General features: G+C 68.9%; 1 protein-coding gene across 2 annotated transcripts in view; it reads right to left on the bottom strand.

Moving 5' to 3' along the window:
- The window catches only part of AGAP3 (ArfGAP with GTPase domain, ankyrin repeat and PH domain 3), a gene marked incomplete at its 5' end in the record, with an annotated part of 137,384 nt that extends 119,071 nt beyond the window's left edge, over positions 1 to 18,313 (bottom strand). For both annotated transcript variants that reach the window (XM_082046202.1, XM_082046203.1), the window contains one exon: positions 17,955 to 18,313. In XM_082046202.1, coding sequence (XP_081902328.1) covers positions 17,955 to 18,231 — 277 coding nt within the window. The remainder of the gene's footprint in view (positions 1 to 17,954) is intronic.
- Between the last annotated feature and the right edge of the window lie 524 nt (positions 18,314 to 18,837).

The raw sequence follows: 18,837 nt of genomic DNA, 5'->3' as shown, positions 1-18,837 counted from the left end.
AGGAGAGAAAGGGAGAGGGAGAGGGAGAGGGAGAGGGAGAGGGAGAGGGAGAGGGAGAGGGAGAGGGAGAGGGAGAGGGAGAGGGAGAGGGAGAGGGAGAGGGAGAGGGAGAGGGAGAGGGAGAGGAGCTGCCCCGCTGTCCCCACCAGCCACGGGGCCCCCTCGAGGGTTGCTGCCCCAAACCCCCCTGGTGCTCGGAGGCCTCGGCATCCCTGTGCTCGGCACAACCATCAGCCAGCGCGCCCAGGGGACCCTGCACGAGCGTCCCCCCCCTCTGGGCCACGACACCCCAGTTCCAGGCCCACAATGGCTCAGTCCAGCCGCGCCCATGTGCCACCACACAGACAGACAGACAGCGGGTGACAGATGCTAACAGAGTCTCAATCAGCCACAGCACATGCCATCTGCTCCCTGCCCATGAGCCAAATCCCTGCCATGGCTGTAACCACAGTCCTGGGCCCTTCCTGCGGGCCAGGACAGCGACGTCCCCGTCTCGAGGGGACCAGCTGCCCACCCAGAGAAAGCCCAGGGAGCCCAGGAGACGGAGGGGAGTGCTGCTCTGTGGCACAGGCCGGGACACGGCGAGCCCGCCACGCTCCGGTGAGAGCCACCCCGAGCCACCTCCGCCGCCGCTGGCAAAGCTCCGTGTGGGGACACTCGAGCCCGGCTGAAACCACGTCTGCAGCTGATGCAGCACCAGAGCCCGTGTGCCTGAGGGCTCAGGGAACCCCGCGCAGCCCTGGAGCCATGGGGACGCGCGCGGGAGGCAGAGCCACTGCTGTGCCACGCAGCCCACGTCCCCAGCCCCGCGGGCACCGCGTTCCTCCCGCACACAGGGCCGGGCTGCTCCTCCGCAGAGCCACCGCGCTCCTCCCGCACACAGGGCCGGGCTGCTCCTCCGCAGAGCCACCGCGCTCCTCCCGCACACAGGGCCAGGCTGCTCCTCCGCAGAGCCACCGCGCTCCTCCCGCACACAGGGCCAGGCTGCTCCTCCGCAGAGCCACCGCGCTCCTCCCGCACACAGGGCCGGGCTGCTCCTCCGCAGAGCCACCGCGCTCCTCCCGCACACAGGGCCAGGCTGCTCCTCCGCAGAGCCACCGCGCTCCTCCCGCACACAGGGCCAGGCTGCTCCTCCGCAGAGCCACCGCGCTCCTCCCGCACACAGGGCTGGGCTGCTCCTCCGCAGAGCCACCGCGCTCCTCCCGCACACAGGGCCAGGCTGCTCCTCCGCAGAGCCACCGCGCTCCTCCCGCACACAGGGCCGGGCTGCTCCCCCGCAGAGCCTCCGCGCTCCTCCCGCACACAGGGCCGGGCTGCTCCTCCGCAGAGCCACCGCGCTCCTCCCGCACACAGGGCCGGGCTGCTCCTCCGCAGAGCCACGGCGCCGGGACGGAGGGGACACGCAGCCCGGACACCCGGCGGGATCAAAGCCACGCTGGGGCTCCCCCGCGCACACGTCCCCTGTCCAAGGGCTGGGCAGACCCTGGGCTGCCCGCGGGCAGCTCTTTGCCCCGTACCCTCCTCTCCCCTCCCCACGCCGCTCCCGTGCACAGCTGGCACGGCCCCGTGCCCGGCTGTCCCCGTGCCCAGCCGTCACCGTGCCCAGCCGGCCCCCTGCCCAGCCGTCCCCGGCGGGCGCGCGGGTGCCCGGCAGCGGTGAGTCAGGCGCAGGCAGCGCCGCACGGGGGAGTGTGCGGTGAGTCACCCAGCGTGGGGACGGGCTGACTCACCCTCGGACACGGGGACAGATGGATGCTGGCTGGTCGCAGATGCTGCCGCAGCAGCTCCAGGTGCCGGCTCCTCCTGCGCCGGCAGAGCCCTGAGGGGCCGTGGCGCGGGCAGGGGTGTCCCGGCCGCCGCGGTGCCCCCAGCCCCCGAGCAGAGTCCTGTGCGCTGCCCGGCGCCCGCCCCAGCCCGGGAACAACGCGCGGCTCAGACGAGCCCTGGACTGGCCGCAGCAGCAGCCCTGGCGCGGCCCGGCCCCGGCACCAGCCCGTCGTGGTTTAACCCCCGCGGGCAACGTCACCGCGCAGCCACTCGCTCCCCCCGCCCCAACCCTCAAACGGGCAAGGGAGTCCAAAGGGAAGGGAGAAACTTGAACTGAAACAAACACAGTTCAACAAAATAACAAATCACTAATATACTGCTAGTAAATACATAAAATAGAATATAAAATACAAGACACTCAATGCAATTCCTCCCAAACTCTGCCTGCACCAAGCAGCCAGCGCTAGCACCCCAGTCCCCACAGCCACAGCCAATGCCAGCGCCCCGGTCCCAGTCCCCAGCGCCAGCGCCCCGGTCCCAGTCCCCACCGCCAGCACCCCAGTCCTGGTCCCCACAGCCAGCGCCAGCACCCTGGTCCCAGTCCCCAGCGCCAGCGCCCCGGTCCCCACAGCCAGTCCCGCAGGGAGAGAAAAGGGCAGAAAGGCACTGAGACCCTGCAGACTGCAGGATGGGGAAAGGCCGAGCAAAGGAACCCCCGAACACAACTGCCCCAGCGGGTCCCTGTCCCAGCTCCGGCACAAGCAGGGGGAGCGAGGAAAAACCGGCAGGTCCCCGCTCTCCTTAAACACGGAGCCTGGTGCTAACGGGATGGAACAGTCCTGCTGACGGGTCTGGATGCCGGTCAGGGTCTGTCCCACCGCGTCCCTTCCCGCCGCCCCACACCTGGGGCACGGCCCAGAACGGCCCCTGCCCCGGCACGGGCTGTGCCGGCAGCGCCGTCCGCCCGCGGCACCGCGGCGGGGACACCACCGTTCCGCCGGCAGGAGGGAGCCGCACACCACCTCCTTCAGCAATAAAGTAACCCAAAATCCCATTAACTAGGCATTTATTTTAGTGTGCCACCTAAATCCGGCACGCGCCGCCGCGCCGGGACCGGCAGAACTAGCTCAAGGAGAGGAGGGGCGCGGGGCCGGGACCGGCGCCGCGGGAGCCGACACACGCGGTGCCGGCACCCAAAACGGACAAAACACAGCAAGAGCTGGGGAAAAGAGGAGGAAACAGATGTCCATAGGGTCTGGAACACAGGAAGCATCAAAGATTGGGAAAGGAAGTTGGAGATTCCAGGAAAAGAAGATTTTCACAATGCAAAGCGCAACAGGAAGCGGGTTTGCAAGGCCGGGCAGCGCCGGCGGGACACGCGGCTAACGCCGCCGCGGCACAGGGGCGGGAGGCACCGCGCACACCGCGCCGGCGCCGCCGCGGGCAGCCCGGACGCCTCGGAGCACGCGGACAACACGGAGCGTCACACCGCGGGCAGCAACAGCTGGAAAACTGCCACTAAAACAACGTATTTTAAATCAAAAGGCACAACCAACTGGAGCGCAATGGTCTTAGAAGAGCGAGCACACAGAAAGGAGCGTGTTCCTGCTCACGCTGATTCGGAATAAATACTGAAATAACGGAGACACTCGGGGTGACAGACAGAGCGAGGGGCCCCAGGCTGCAGGGACACACGGCGGCCCCGGCAACAGCAGCCGTCCCGTGTCACATCAGCCCACACACCAAGCGGAGGGTTACACCGAACCCAGGCGTTTTCACACAGAAATTCAAGCTCTGGATCTGATTTGACTGTTCCAGGTGTTTAAGGTATTGCTGATAAAGACAAGCCTGTGTACGTTTGCATGAAGACGTGACTTGTCACCGTGCAATGATCCTGCTACAGATGAACGCTCTGCAAACCTGCAATGAGAGCAGCCAGACCGGCGGGCCAGGGGACACCTGGGACGCTCGGAGACCCTGGTGCCGGGGACGCTCGGACAAGCGGCCAACGCTGTGGCTGAGCCGCGGCCAACGCCGTGGCTGAGCCGGGAGCGCCGGGAACGCCGGGAGCGCGGGGCCAGGGCTCCGGGCCAGCCCCGCGGGGAGCACAGGAAGCTGCTCCAGAGCTGCGGCTGGAGCGCGGCCAGGGCCACAGAATCGTCCTGGTTGGAAGAGCCCCTCAGGATCATCGGGTCCAACCGTAACGCAGCTCCAGCACTAACCCATGTCCTGAGAACCTGGTCTATGAGCCTTCCAAAGCCCAGCCGGGACGGGGACTCCACCAGGCTGGATCAGAGGCGGAGCATCAGGAAAGCCCTCCCCACGGAGGCAGCAGCACCCAGCCGTGGCTGCGTCTCCATTCCGAAGGGATTTCTAGACCTGGGTGGCTAAAGCCACAGCCAACCCGACCGTGTGCTGGGGAGTCTGGCTCGAGCAGGCTGGAGCGCAGACTGACCGAGATCCAGACCTGAAAGAACCGGTACCAGAGCCGACAGCGCCCGGAGCTTTCTGCGGGGACGCGACAACGCAAGTGAAACGCGGGTCACGGTTGGGAAACACCTGGTTGATCCCGAGCGCGGGGACCGGACGTGACCGAGCGACCTGAGCTGCTCTGTGAACCAAGCTCGCCCGGCTCATGCGGCTCTAGCCCTGCCCGTGGAGTGCGGGCCGGCGCCGCAGCCACAGCCGCAACGGCGCAACGCTGGGGCCGGCTTTTCATTCCAAGAACACAGGCTAATGAAGAGCCGTAAAAATTCTTTGAAAGCCACAATAAATGAACTCGCAGAGAGACATTTAATGGGAGTTACGTGAGTGACTTTCCAAAAAGGAACATCAAGAGAGAAGGGATTCTAAAGTAAACTTTTCAGGGAGTCGCGCTGAGGTAACCAAGTTTCATTTAGTCCAGTCTAAACATGAAGTGAAAAAATGAACTTTAAACCAGATTAATACAAATTAGAAATTAGATGCTCTTAGCAGGTAGAGGAATTAACAAGTGGAATGAGCAGCGAAAGGAGGCGGAGGGTTGGGCGGTCTGAGACCGTTCACCGGGCATGGCCCCGGCAGCCTGCGCTGGCACTGGCCGGCCCGGCACTGCCGGCACCGTGGTCCTGCCGCCGCTGCCTCGCACTCCCCGCCCGGCCCGGCGCTGCCAGCACCGCGGCTCTGCCGCCCACCGCCTCGCGCTCCCCGCCCGGCCCGGCACTGCCAGCACCGCGGCTCTGCCGCCCGCCGCCTCGCGCTCCCCGCCCGGCCCGGCACTGCCAGCACCGCGGCTCTGCCGCCCGCCGCCTCGCGCTCCCCGCCCGGCCCGGCACTGCCGGCACCGCGGCTCTGCCACCTGCCGCCTTGTGCTCCCCGCCCGGCCCGGCGCTGCCGGCACCGCGGTCCTGCCGCCCACCGCCTCGCGCTGGCACCAGCTGGCCCGGCACTGCCGGCACCGCGGCTCTGCCGCCCACCGCCTCGCGCTCCCCGCCCAGCCCGGCACTGCCGGCACCGCGGTCCTGCCGCCGCCGCCTCGCGCTCCCCGCCCGGCCTACGTGCTCGTCCTGCAACCGCACCCCAAACCCCGGCCCACAGCCCCGCGCAGCGCCCCTCACCGGCCCGGCAAAGAGCGCGCCAGGACGGGGGGAGCGGGACAGACCAGCCACCGCGTCCCATGGTGCACGGAGGAAGGACAATGAGGATAAAGAGACTCGGCCAGGGCAGACGCTGCTGAACCGCACACGCACCATCTTGCTGGATCCACGAGTGAAAACAAATAGTTCAGAAAGCTGGCGGGTCCTAAAGTGCCGGTGTAACGGCACAGACGGGAACGACCCGGGAAAGAACACGCGCGGAGGAGACGGAGCGGGCAGGCGCCTGCTGCAGCCGGCCGCCCTCGCGCCAAAGGGAACGGGCTCCGGGGAGCAGGGGTAACGCAAAGCAGCGGCACAGGCCGAGCTCGGAACAGCGCCAGCAGCCAGCACCGGCCCGCCAGGGCGAGCAGCAGCTCCCGGTGCACCGTGACCGCGCCCCAGCACCGGCCCGCCAGGGCGAGCAGCAGCTCCGGTGCACCGTGACCGCGCCCCAGCACCGGCCCGCCAGGGCGAGCAGCAGCTCCGGTGCACCGTGACCGCGCCCCAGCACCGGCCCGCCAGGGCGAGCAGCAGCTCCGGTGCACCGTGACCGCGCCCCAGCACCGGCCCGCCAGGGCGAGCAGCAGCTCCGGTGCACCGTGACCGCGCCCCAGCACCGGCCCGCCAGGGCGAGCAGCAGCTCCGGTGCACCGTGACCGCGCCCCAGCACCGGCCCGCCAGGGCGAGCAGCAGCTCCCGGTGCACCGTGACCGCGCCCCAGCACCGGCCCGCCAGGGCGAGCAGCAGCTCCGGTGCACCGTGACCGTGTCCCAGCACCGGCCCGCCAGGGCGAGCAGCAGCTCCCGGTGCACCGTGACCGTGTCCCAGCACCGGCCCGCCAGGGCGAGCAGCAGCTCCGGTGCACCGTGACCGTGTCCCAGCACCGGCCCGCCAGGGCGAGCAGCAGCTCCGGTGCACCGTGACCGTGTCCCAGCACCGGCCCGCCAGGGCGAGCAGCAGCTCCCGGTGCACCGTGACCGCGCCCCAGCGCCGAGACGTCCCTCTGCTGCTGGGGGCGCGGAAACGGCTGCGGAAGGACACTGCGGACAAAGTGCTTTACGCCTGTTTGCCTCAGTCTTCACTATGAAGAGCAACGAGGCATCCACCACCAAAAGCAGTGGCCCAGGATCACAGCCCAGCCCTCAGTAAAAGCTGCAGTGTCAGGTGCTGGTGATGGAGCCGCCGCGGCAGTGCCGGAGCAGCGCCCGCCTTCAGAAACACAGAGCTCAGGACTAAAACCAAACAACAGCAACAACCTGCGCGTCCTGGACACCAGGGAAGCACCAGGACACCGCGCTTACCGGGAACCAACGGTGGCCGAGCAGGGCTCCTCCTGCCGCGGTAACAGACATCCGCACCGCCGGCAGGCGCTGGGCACCACGCGCCAAGTCACACCTCTGCTTCCACCGCATTTCCAAAACTAATGGAAGGACAAAGCTACTGCAGGCTCACACAGCACTGATGTGATAACTGTCCCGAGAACGCCCATCAGGCAGCCACACAAACTGACATGCCCATGTGCGCGGGCTGGCAGCGCCGCTCCCAGCCTCGGCTCTTTCCGACGCTCTCATTAACCAAGCAGATGAGGGCAGACAATATGGTCTACAAAACCACAGGGGCACGAAACCAAGAGTGACGGCAAGAGTGAGAATCCTAAACGGCTTTGTCAGATGGAGAAACTGTCTACAAGGCTGACGTTCCAAAGGGGCGGCTGTGAGGGTCTGCACACCCACACCGCGAACCACCCGCCTCAGGCAGGACATTGCGGCAGAACGGCGTGACGCCGGGGGCCAAAGCGGGTCACAAACCTGCGGAGCCGGCAACACCGCGTTCGGGAGAACAGGCGCCCGCGCGGTGGATGGTGGAGCAGAGCGGCCCCGTGCCTGGAGCTGCGCCCAACGCAGGCTCGCCATCGGGGCGTCCCGGAGCGTCCCGGAGCGTCCCGGAGCGCGGACACGAGCACAGGAGCAGAAGATGTCAGAGACAAAGCCCTGACATTGCGAACCCAAACGAAGAGCATTCTGCTACAATTTTCAAGTATGGAAAGAGGCTGCTGCAAAACGGAACAATCTGTTCCCTTCGTCCTCGGTAAGTGGCTGAAATTGGGAGCAAAAAGAGATTGAGGTCAAACTTTCTAAGGAAAAGGACAGTTTAACACTGGAAGAGATTTCATGGAACCACAGAGGATGGTGTTGGAGGGACCTTCCCAGCCCCCAGTGCCCCCCTGCCATGGCAGGGACATCGTCACCAGCTCAGGGTGCTCAGAGCCCCGTCCAGCCTGGCCTGGGATGGCTCAGGGATGGTTCATCCACCCCCTCTCTGGGAACCTGGGCCAGGCTCTCACCACCCTCAGGGCAACAATTCCTTCCTCATGTCCGGCCTGAATCTCCCTCCTTTAGTTTAAACCATCACCCTTGTCCTGTCACAACAGGCCCTGCTCAAAAGTCTGTCCCATCTTTCTCATGGGCCCCTTTTAAGCACAGAAAGGCCGCACTCAGGTCTCCCGGAGCTTCTCTTTCCAGCTGAACCCCCCAGCTCTCTCACCTGTCCCCAGCAGAGCTGTTCCAGCCTCGGGTCATTCCTGGGGCTCCTCTGGCCCCTCTCCAGCAGCTCCATGTGTGTCCTGTCAGGGACCCAGCGCTGGAGCAGCACTGCAGGGGGGTCTCACAGAGCGGGCAGAGGGGCAGGATCCCCCAAACCTGCTGGTGACACAGCCCAGGACTCGGGTGGTTTCTGGGCTGCAGCGCACATGGTGGCTCATGTCCCATCTGTCACCCCCTGCACCCCAAGTCCTTCTCCTGGGGCTGCTCTCAGCCCCTCCATCCCCAGCCTGGACCGGTGCCGGGGTTGCCCTGACCGGGTGCAGGACCGGGCACTTGGCCTGTTGAACCCGTGCGGTCCACATGGCCGCACTGCTCCAGCCTGTCAGGCCCCTCTTTGGAGCCCTTCGCTCCAGCCCGTCGGCTGCACCCTCAGCCTGATGACACTGCTGTGTCATTCATTAGGGTACTGGTCCCAGGATGGACCCTGGAGGGACACCGCTTGTTACTGGTTTCCATGTGGACATTGAGCCATTGACTGTAACTCTGGATTTGCCCATCAGCCTGTTCCTTACCCACCCAACAGCCGGTCCCCAAACGCATCCTCCAGCCTCCTGGGAGGTGCCAGATGTGCCACCGTCAGGACTCCAGGGCTGATAGACGAGCGCGGCCCCAGCGGGACAGCCGGCCCGGCCCCGGCTGGGACGGTTAACGGCCCTCCCACCTCACGGGGTGCTGCTCCTGCTCCCGTGGCCCCGGGTGCTCCTCCTGCTCCCGTGGCCCCGGGTGCTCCTCCTGCTCCTGCTCCCGCAGCCCCGGGTGCTCCTCCTGCTCCTGCTCCCGCAGCCCCGGGTGCTCCTCCTGCTCCCGCGGCCCCGGGTGCTCCTCCTGCTCCCGCGGCCCCGGGTGCTGCTCCTGCTCCTGCTCCCGCAGCCCCGGGTGCTGCTCCTGCTCCTGCTCCCGCAGCCCCGGGTGCTCCTCCTGCTCCCGCGGCCCCGGGTGCTCCTCCTGCTCCTGCTCCCGCGGCCCCGGGTGCTGCTCCTGCTCCTGCTCCCGCAGCCCCGGGTGCTGCTCCTGCTCCTGCTCCCGCAGCCCCGGGTGCTGCTCCTGCTCCTGCTCCCGCAGCCCCGGGTGCTCCTCCTGCTCCTGCTCCCGTGGCCCCGGGTGCTGCTCCTGCTCCTGCTCCCGCAGCCCCGGGTGCTCCTCCTGCTCCTGCTCCCGCAGCCCCGGGTGCTCCTCCTGCTCCTGCTCCTGTGGCCCCGGGTGCTCCTCCTGCTCCTGCTCCCGCAGCCCCGGGTGCTCCTCCTGCTCCTGCTCCCGCAGCCCCAGGTGCTGCTCCTGCTCCCGCAGCCCCGGGTGCTCCTCCTGCTCCTGCTCCCGCAGCCCCGGGTGCTCCTCCGGCTCCCACAGCCCCGGGTGCTCCTCCTCCTCCTGCTCCCGCAGCCCCGGGTGCTCCTCCTGCTCCTGCTCCCGCAGCCCCGGGTGCTCTGGCCCCACCAGCCGCCCCTTCCGACCAGAACTGCTCACGACAGCCGGTCCTCGCTGGCCCCAGCAATTCTTTAACTCTCCTGGTTCCCCTGCCGCTTCTCCCACCAGCCCGAGAACACTGCCGTCCTCACCTGCCCTCACTCCGTGTTCTTCAGGCGTCTCTCGCGGCCCTGCCCACAGCACCTTTCTCCCTTCGTGCTTCTCCTTGCGAGCCGGATTTTTCCATTTAATACCATCTCCCAGCTCTGTTGATGATTCATAGTTCTGCCTTTCTATTCCTGGACTGTCTCCTGTCCAAAATGAAGCCTCAGCTTATTTCCCCCTCCAGCATCTCAAGTGTGTACCCACAAGCCCAATGTGATTAAAGAGAGCTGTTACTAATCCCGGCTTTGTCCCCTGGTCCCCAAGGCCTTGCTCCTCAGCGGCTGGGGACACCACTCGGGCCCTGTCTGGAGCTAAGGACACGATTCAGACGCTGCTCCAGGGCGCAGAGCTCACGGCCCAGCTCTCCTGTCCCGCTCGGCCCTGACCCCACGGAGCTGCACGAGTTCTGCTCCCTCACACACTTCTGCCAACTCTCGAGAAGCGGGCCAGCCCCCCGCTGAGGCCCCTCCAGGCCCCCCTCTCCGTCACATCGTCTGCAAGATGCTCGTCGGGCCCTCCCAAACGGCGGGGACCCGCACCCCAAACGGCGGGGACCCCAAACAATGGGGACCCGCTCTGCTCAGCCACCGCCGCCTCCCGCGCGACGCTGCACACAAACACGCGCTGTGGTCTCCTCTTGTACTTCATGTTTGAAAAGAGCTCTCTGTAAACAACCTGAAATCCGCTTCATTATCCTCTTTTAAGTGACTCCTTGACGCTCTCCTGTGCTCACCAGAAACACCAACACAGGGCAGATGACCCCGCTGTCGTGCCCACACTGTCCCCCCGTCCCTGTGCGCTCACCAGAAACACCAACACGGGGCAGCCTGAACAGCCAGCCCGGATGGACAAACGCCTTCCGTGCCCCGCTCAGGGCGCCGCGGAGCAGGGCCCAGCGCCGCCCGAGCCCCGCGGGTCTGCGCAGAACGGGGACGGCAGGACCAGCTGTTCACAGGTGAACGGACAACGACCACACTGGAAATCCGGCTCCTGGCAAAGCCCTGGCACGGCGGGAAAGCACCGCAGCCCCACGCCAAGGGCCAGCCCGCACCCAGCACCGAGGCGCCGGGACAGCGGGACATGGGGGCTCGGAGCACCGGGCAGGGGCAGAACCGGCCTGACCGGCATGAGAGACTGTGGCCAAACAGGAAACCACCGCTGGCAGAAACCGCCAGAGCTACGGCTTCACCATGGCCGGGGGGCCGAGAGGACCACGGACTGACCGCACGGGAACACGCGGAGCTCCGAGCCCCCAGCGGGTGGACGCCCCGACAGGCCCCTCAGAGCAGCGCTGGGCCCGCGCCCTCCCGGCATCCACCGGTGCTGCCGGCCCTTCGGGTGCCTGTGACCGGCCCTTTGCTGCATCCGGCTGTGTCGCCAGGCTCAGGATCACGGCACAGCCCCGTCCAGCCTCCCCGGCCCCGCGGCACCGTCCCACGCTCGCCTTCACACAGCTGAGCCGAGCCCGGCAGCAGCCACACACCGACCAGCCCAGGGCCGGCGCAAAGCTCGGCTGCACCGGCGCAAAGCTCGGCTGCACCGGCGCACCAGTGCAAAGCTCGGCTCCACCGGCGCAAAGCTCAGCTCCACCGGCGCAAAGCTCAGCTCCACCGGCGCACCAGTGCAAAGCTCGGCTCCACCGGCGCAAAGCTCGGCTCCACCGGCGCACCAGTGCAAAGCTCGGCTCCACCGGCGCAAAGCTCGGCTCCACTGGTGCACCAGTGCAAAGCTCGGCTCCACCGGCGCAAAGCTCGGCTCCACCGGCGCACCAGTGCAAAGCTCGGCTCCACCGGCGCAAAGCTCGGCTCCACTGGTGCACCAGTGCAAAGCTCGGCTCCACCGGCGCAAAGCTCGGTTCCAGCAGCGCACCAGCACAAAGCTCGGTTCCACCCGCGCACCAGTGCAAAGCTCAGCTCCACCGGCGCAAAGCTCGGCTCCACCAGCGCACCAGCACAAAGCTTGGTTCCACCCGCGCACCAGTGCAAAGCTCAGCTCCACCGGCGCACCAGCGCAAAGCTCGGTTCCACCGGCGCACCAGCGCAAAGCTCGGTTCCACCGGCGCAAAGCTCGGCTCCACCGGCGCACCAGCGCAAAGCTCGGCTCCACCGGCGCACCAGCGCAAAGCTCGGCTCCACCGGCGCACCAGCGCAAAGCTCGGCTCCACCGGCGCAAAGCTCGGCTCCACCGGCGCACCAGCGCAAAGCTCGGCTCCACCGGCGCAAAGCTCGGCTCCACTGGTGCAAAGCTCGGCTCCACCGGCGCAGCTCCTGGTCCGGCTCAGCACGCAGCACCGAGCGCCAGCAGGACGGGTGGGCAGAGCCACATTGTCCCTTCCCGCAGCAGCCACACCGTGTTGGATCGAGGTAACGGTGCAACCGCAGCCACAGCAATCCCGGTGCTCTCCTGGGGCCACGTCCCAGCCCTGCTCTTTCCCTCTGGTGTCCCTCCCTCCACGCCCCCGTCTCCTCAGCGTCAGAGCTCTCGCCCTCGCAGCACCAGAAACCTTCTCCCTCACCACACCTGCAGCTCCGCCCTACTCAGTGTCCAGCGACCGAGATCATCCCCCAGCCTTCCCGCTCCGGCTTCAGCATCTCTCCCAGCTCCCGCCAATCACAGCGCCAAGCGACTTCTTTGTCTGCCCCTTCCGCCAGACCTTGCCCTGGAGCTGCAGGCTCAGGGAGGCGAGGGCTGCCCCGGCAAAGCTGCCTGCGCATCGCTGGGGCCACACCACACAACTCCACCAGACTGGGCATGTTTGTGCCGTGTGCCACGGGCCCCTCCGGCGCGGTGGAGTCCCCTCGTGCCCAGCCCCTCCTGCCGCGGGGCAGCGGCTCCGGCTGTGCCGGCACTGCCGAGCCTGTGCCGCTGGGACACGTGCGCTGACGGACCCGTGGCATGGCCTCACCAGCATGGGACGATTGAGCAGCGTCTCCAAGGACGTCGGGAGCCTCTCGGGGCGTCCTTGTCCCGAGAGCCCAGCACCCCCACCCAAACCGACCAGAACGTCTGGTCAGAACGCTCCCCGATTCTCATTTTGCTGCTCTGTGCAGTTAACTCCCAGCGAAGCGGAGCCCGGGGTGCCCGGGAGCAGGGACGTGCCCACGGCTCCAGAGCCGCGGCTCCCGCAGGCAGAGCCGGCTCCCCCCGCACCGCACCGCTGCCCCCGGCCTTCCGAAACCACCGGCACAAACAGGGAGACTCTGCCGAGGCCACGGACTCCGCGGGAAAGAGCTGGCTAAGCAGAACGCCCTCCTTCCCAAGGGCTGTAATTTAGTGGGGCCGATTCAGCTGAGCCAGGACGTGCCGGCAAAGCCTGTGGCGGCCGGCAGCGCCGGCTGGGACACCGGGAGGGCTCCGTCGTCCTGGCGGAGATACCGCAGCGATGGCAACTCCTGCCGCGGCGCTCGGTGAGTCACGGCACCAGGAAACAGCTTCAAACGGCACTGGAAGAGGATGCGGAACGTCCTGCGAAACGCGGCTGCTGCTGAGCGAACGACGGGCTCGGCCCATTCAGCTCATCAGAAAAGAGACACAGGGAAGTGACCTCGATAATTGGTGCCAGCGGCTTTGAACACGAGAACACCCGGTATCAAAGGACTACCTACCCGTGGAGAGAAACGCAAAACAAAACCCAGGATCTTGCAGATGCCTATTGATAAAATGACGCTCATTTCTAACAGCAGGATGTCTAACAGTGACTAAAACCTCCTATGGCAGCAAGGCCCTCGGCCGGAACCGCATCTCGGGATGCGCCCCCACCGACACCTCTGGAGCTGCCCGGGAAAGGCCGAGCCCTGGGCTGGAGGGGTCCAGGTGACCCCACAGCCCGTTCTGGTCCAACCCCAGGGACCCGCTGACCGGGGCCGAGCCAGGACAGCTGAGCAGCCACTCCTGCCCCGCAGAGCCCACGCGGCCACGGCCAGCGCCGCACCCGCCAGCGCCGCGCCCGCCAGCGCCGCCCTGCTGCCGGCACAGCCCACCCAGGGCTCCGTGCAGCCTGCGCCTCTCACAGAGAAGCAGCAGCCGAAAAACATGCGGGAAGCTTTTCCAAAGCAAACCTGCGTCTTGAAGTGCAGCAGGAGCCTGAACGAGCTCAGAAGCGCGTTGGAGGGGAGTGAAAGGGTGATGCGGGGAAGAGCACCCCCTCTGCGTGAAACCCGGGCTCCCCATGCCAACAGACTCTTGCTCCCGCTCTGGCCGCCGCGTCCCCCGCAGGGCTGGAGCTGGAGCTGCAGGCTGAGCCCAGCCCAGCGGCCAGCACCAGGACAAACCACAGACCGCTGCCGCCCGGCAGCAGCTCTGCCAGGTCCCACCTGCGCTCCTACCACCTCCCGCCCTTCGGCACCACTGCGCAGGCCCTGGCCACGCTGCTCCCGCTTCCCCATGGCCCGGCTCACCCCCGCATCCCCATGGCCCGGCTCACCCCATGCCCATCGCCTGGCTCACCCCATGCCCATCGCCTGGCTCACCCCGCATCCCCATCGCTTGGCTCACCCCGCATCCCCATCGCCCGGCTCACCCTGCGCCCCATGGCCCGGCTCACCCCGCATCCCCATTGCCCGGCTCACCCCGCATCCCCATTGCCTGGCTCACCCTGCGCCCCATGGCCCGGCTCACCCCGCATCCCCATGGCCCAGCTCACCCCGCGCCCCACGGCCCGGCTCACCCCGCGCCCCATCGCCCGGCTCACCCCGCGCCCCATGGCCCGGCTCACCCCGCGCCCCATGGCCCGGCTCACCCTGCGCCCCACGGCCCGGCTCACCCCGCGCCCCACGGCCCGGCTCACCCCGCGCCCCATCGCCCGGCTCACCCCGCGCCCCACGGCCCGGCTCACCCTGCGCCCCATGGCCCGGCTCACCCTGCGCCCCATGGCCCGGCTCACCCCGCATCCCCATTGCCCGGCTCACCCCGCATCCCCATTGCCTGGCTCACCCTGCGCCCCATCGCCTGGCTCACCCTGCGCCCCATCGCCCGGCTCACCCCGCGCCCCATCGCCCGGCTCACCCCGCGCCCCACGGCCCGGCTCACCCCGCGCCCCATCGCCCGGCTGACCCCGCATCCCCATGGCCCGGCTCACCCCGCGCCCCACGGCCCGGCTCACCCTGCGCCCCACGGCCCGGCTCACCCTGCGCCCCACGGCCCGGCTCACCCTGTGCCCCATGGCCCGGCTCACCCTGTGCCCCATGGCCCGGCTCACCCCGCATCCCCATGGCCCGGCTCACCCCGCGCCCCACGGCCCGGCTCACCCCGCATCCCATGGCCCGGCTCACCCCGCGCCCCACGGCCCGGCTCACCCCGCGCCCCATCGCCCGGCTCGCTCCCTCCCTCCCGTGTGCCGCCAGCATCCATCGCTCTCCCTGCCCAGAACCTGCCTTTCGGTCGCTTCTGAAAATTCACTTGTACGGAAGAAATTAAGCGCTGTGTAATTACTGTTCTAATTACAAATTCTATTAATATAATTCTGTCCATAGTCTGTTCCAGAGTAACATCGTTAGAGGTCACATTCATTGCAAGCAGGGGCTGCACCAACCTCAGAACTGAAGTTGCGTATCATTTTGCTTTATGCATACATCTGAATCTTCTATAGAGCTCGGCAGCTTGCAGCAGCCTCTGAAACTTGGCAACGAGACACGCCTGGGATGAGGGAAGCGCTCTTCGCTAGCCCCCTGAAAATCTGGCCAAATTGGGTGGTTAGGAACTCCCGAAAAGCAGCGGGTCCTGCCTGTGATCGAGCTGGCGCGGGCGACCAGCCGAGGCCACCCCGGCACCCTTCCACAGCCTCCGGCCACCAAATCGGGCACGGTTCCCCCTCCTCCCGCCTCCCCTGCGAGCGGCCCGGGGCCGCGGCCACCGGCTGCACCGCTGTCACCAACACGGCTGCAGAGTCCCCTGGCTCCCGGAAAGGCTCCCTCCCCCGCCGCACGGCGAGCGCGGCTCCAGCGCCGCTCCGGCAGCAGCCTCCGCACCGCCGGTTCCGCACAGCGCTCCCCCCGCACCGCCTCCCACCAGCACCGCGCCGGCACAACCTGCGCCGCAGCAGCCGCGGCCCCGGCCTCCCTCCCCCTGCAGACCGCGAACTGCCGGCAGCGATCTGGGAGAGGACACGGCAGGGGCGGCGACACCCAGCTCTCCTGTCAGGGGGCTGAACGTGGGACGTCACTGACACCTTCCCCCCGATTTCAGGAGCAGAAGCAGCTGTTGTGGTCACAGAATCTGACCTTCGGATCCAGAACACAAACGAAACGACAAACAAAAACCCTCTTCCAGCAATTTCTGTACCGAGCCCAAGACACGCGGCTTGGAAGGATATTCCCTTCCAGAGCCGGGCACTTCAGAACGGGTAAATCCCCAGCACCACCCTCGCAGTGGTTAATTACCCCCACCAAGTCAGTCTCTCGATCCCTTGGTAACGCGTGGCACGGCGCTTTCCACCGGGATCACGATCTCAGCCGGTGCCGAGCGGGGACGCGGGGGATGCAGCCGAGATAGGAAATCTGTGGGATTCCTGCTCCACCAAAGGCGCAGCTGGGAGGGAGGAGGGGGCGGGAAGGGCAGGAGGGGCAGGCAGAGCCCCGGCCGCCAGCCCGCTCCCTCGGCCGTGCCACGGTCACTGCTCCCGCCGCGGCTCCGGGTCAAACCGCAGGGCTGCGGCAGCCCCGGCCGTTTGCAGCGGCGTGTGCACGAATTCGGCTTTCACACCCTCCTCTGAGCAGCGGGAGCCAACACGCACCTCGAGCGGGGTTGCTAAGAGACGCTCCGCACCGCCAACGTGCTCCCGGCGCCTTACACACGCTCACGCGGCGTGAGGGCGGCGAGGACGGACAGCAGGGGACGGACACGCGGACGCGGGGCCGGGTGCGAGGGCAGGGGCGCGGCCTGGAGGGCTGGCCAGGCACCCTGCCCACGGACACGGCCCCGGGACGACCCCCAGGCTGGTACCGCTGCATTTCGGCCGGCAGCTCCTCTGCGCCGCAGCACGGGAACCGCGAGCAGGGTCAGAGCACGGCGCCGCAGCCCCGCGGCTCTCCCGCTGCAGCCGCCACGGGGACACGCGCGGGAGAGCTGCGGGACCCACGGGAGCGCGGGGACGGTCCTTCCCCAGCGGGACCACCCTGACCGACCCGACAGACGGGGCTGAGGCGCTGCCGCGGCCCGGGCCAGCCCCGCAGGCCCTCACCGCCCTCCAGCACCAACCCTTCCCTCCTCCCACCATTAAATTCCGTTAATTCAGCGCCCTTCTGCGGCAGGAGCCCTCCCAGGGCAGCCACAGCTGCGGGAAAAGCCCCCTCCTCTTATTGGTTTTACATATGCCCTGTTCCGATGCCACCGAGTGTCCTTTGTCCTTGCACGGCAAGGCAGATGAAAATAATTGTTGAACGTACGGTCCCTCGACCACGCAGCCGCGTGGACTGTTGTCACAGCCCCTCGCTCTCCTCCCTCCACGCCAGCGCTGCCGCGGGCGCAGGGACGCGGGCACAGGGACGCGGCGCAGGGACGCGGGCACAGGGACATGGTGCACGGACATGGGCGCAGGGACATGGCACAGGGACGCGGGCGCAGGGACGCAGGCGCAGGGACGCGGGCGCAGGGACGCGGCGCAGGGACGCGGCGCAGGGACGCGGCGCAGGGACGCGGGCGCAGGGACGCGGCGCAGGGACGCGGTGCAGAACCGCCAGCCGGGGGCTGGTACCCGCACCCACTGCAGCGGGGCCACCGCTCCCCACACCGGCCCCACGTGCCACCCGCAGTGACACTCGTGACGTGGGCGGGCGGGAGCGGCCCCGAGCGCGCTGCCAACCCCCCGCACACAACAAACCCCGCGGCAGGGAGCCCACGCTCCGCAGCCCCCGATCCTACGGGACCGGCCGGCGGGCGCGGGGCTGCCCGCGCTCACGGGCACGGCCGGGCTGCCCGGGGCGGCACGTCGGTCACCCCGCGGGACACGGGAGCCTCGGCCGGGCCGCCGGGCCGCCCCCGGCCCCGCAGCGCAGCCCTCGCCCGGCTCCCCGGGCCCACGCCGCAGCTCTCCGCATTGGTGCTGTCGCCGGGCTCCGGCACATCCCACCCGCGCCCGGCGCCCCCGCCGCAGCCCGGGCCCCGACAGCCCCCGGGGGCGCCGCGCCCCGCAGGCCCCGGCCCAGGCCCGGCCCCGCCTCCGGCCACCCCCGCGGGCCGGCGCTGCGGGAGCCGACGGGAGCGCGGCCGGGCCCGGCCGGGGAGCGGCGCGGGGCGAGCCGGGCCGAGCCGGGCTCCAGCCGGGCTCCCGCCGGGCCCCGCGGGCAGCAGCGAGCGCGGCCGCCGCCCCCGCGGGCACCGGCAGCAGGTGCAGCGGGCGGCGGGGACAAAGGGCAGCGGCGCCTCCGGCCCGGTTCGGTTCGGCTCGGCTCGGCCGCCCGCTCACCCTCGATGGAGATGACGTGCTCGCGGATCTGGCTCTGCAGCGCCAGGTCCTCCACGCGCTCGATGAGGTCGTAGATGGCGTAGATGTTGGGGTGCACCGACTCGAAGCGGCCGATCTCGGCGCGGATGGCCGCCGAGTTGGACAGCCCGAACTGCGGCGGCGGCGGCCCGCCGGGCTGCGGGCCCGAGGGGCCGGGCACGGGCAGCGGCACCGGCCCGCCCGGCGCCGCCAGGCTCTGCTGCTGCGGGCTCTGCCCGGGCCCGCCCTGGAAGTTCATGGCGGCGGCGGGGCCGGCGCTCAGCGGCGCGGGGCCGCGGGCAGCCGCTGCATGGCCGCGCTGCGGGCTCCGCTCTGCGGGCTCTGCCGCCCCCGCCCCGCGCCCGCCGGCCCCGCGTCAGCGCCGCCCCCGCCCCGCCCGCCCCGCGTCACGGCGGCGGCAGCGGGACCGGCCCCGGGGCGGGGCTGCGGGGGGTCGTGCGCTGCGCGGCCCGCGTGGCCGGCGCTGCCCGCCCCTCCGGCCCTGCCCGGCAGCCCCGTGCCGCCCCCGCCCCGTGCCGCCCGCCGGCCCCGTGCCGCCCGCCAGCCCCGTGCCGCCCCCCCCCTCCGTGCCGCCCCCCCCCCCCCCGTGCCGCCCCCCCCCCCCCCCGTGCCGCCCCCGCCCCGTGCCGCCCCGCGCCCGCCGCCCCCGGCCCGTGCCTCCCCCCCCGCAGCCCCTCGGCCGCCCCCCCGCCCGGGCACCCCGCCGCGCCCCGCAGCCCCCGCCGCCAGCGCGGCCTCCCGCTGCGGTTCCGAGGTAACTGATTCCATCGCCGCACTGATCCTGTCAAGGTCACTAACGAAGCCATGAAGCGTGGCTGGTCCCCAGACGTCCCCCCCGTGTCAC

The sequence above is a fragment of the Streptopelia decaocto genome (assembly GCF_964273445.1).
Source record: "Streptopelia decaocto genome assembly, chromosome: 2".
Taxonomy (NCBI): Eukaryota; Metazoa; Chordata; class Aves; order Columbiformes; family Columbidae; genus Streptopelia; species Streptopelia decaocto.
Note: the sequence above shows the minus strand (reverse complement) of the source record. Positions and strands in the feature narration are given on the sequence as shown.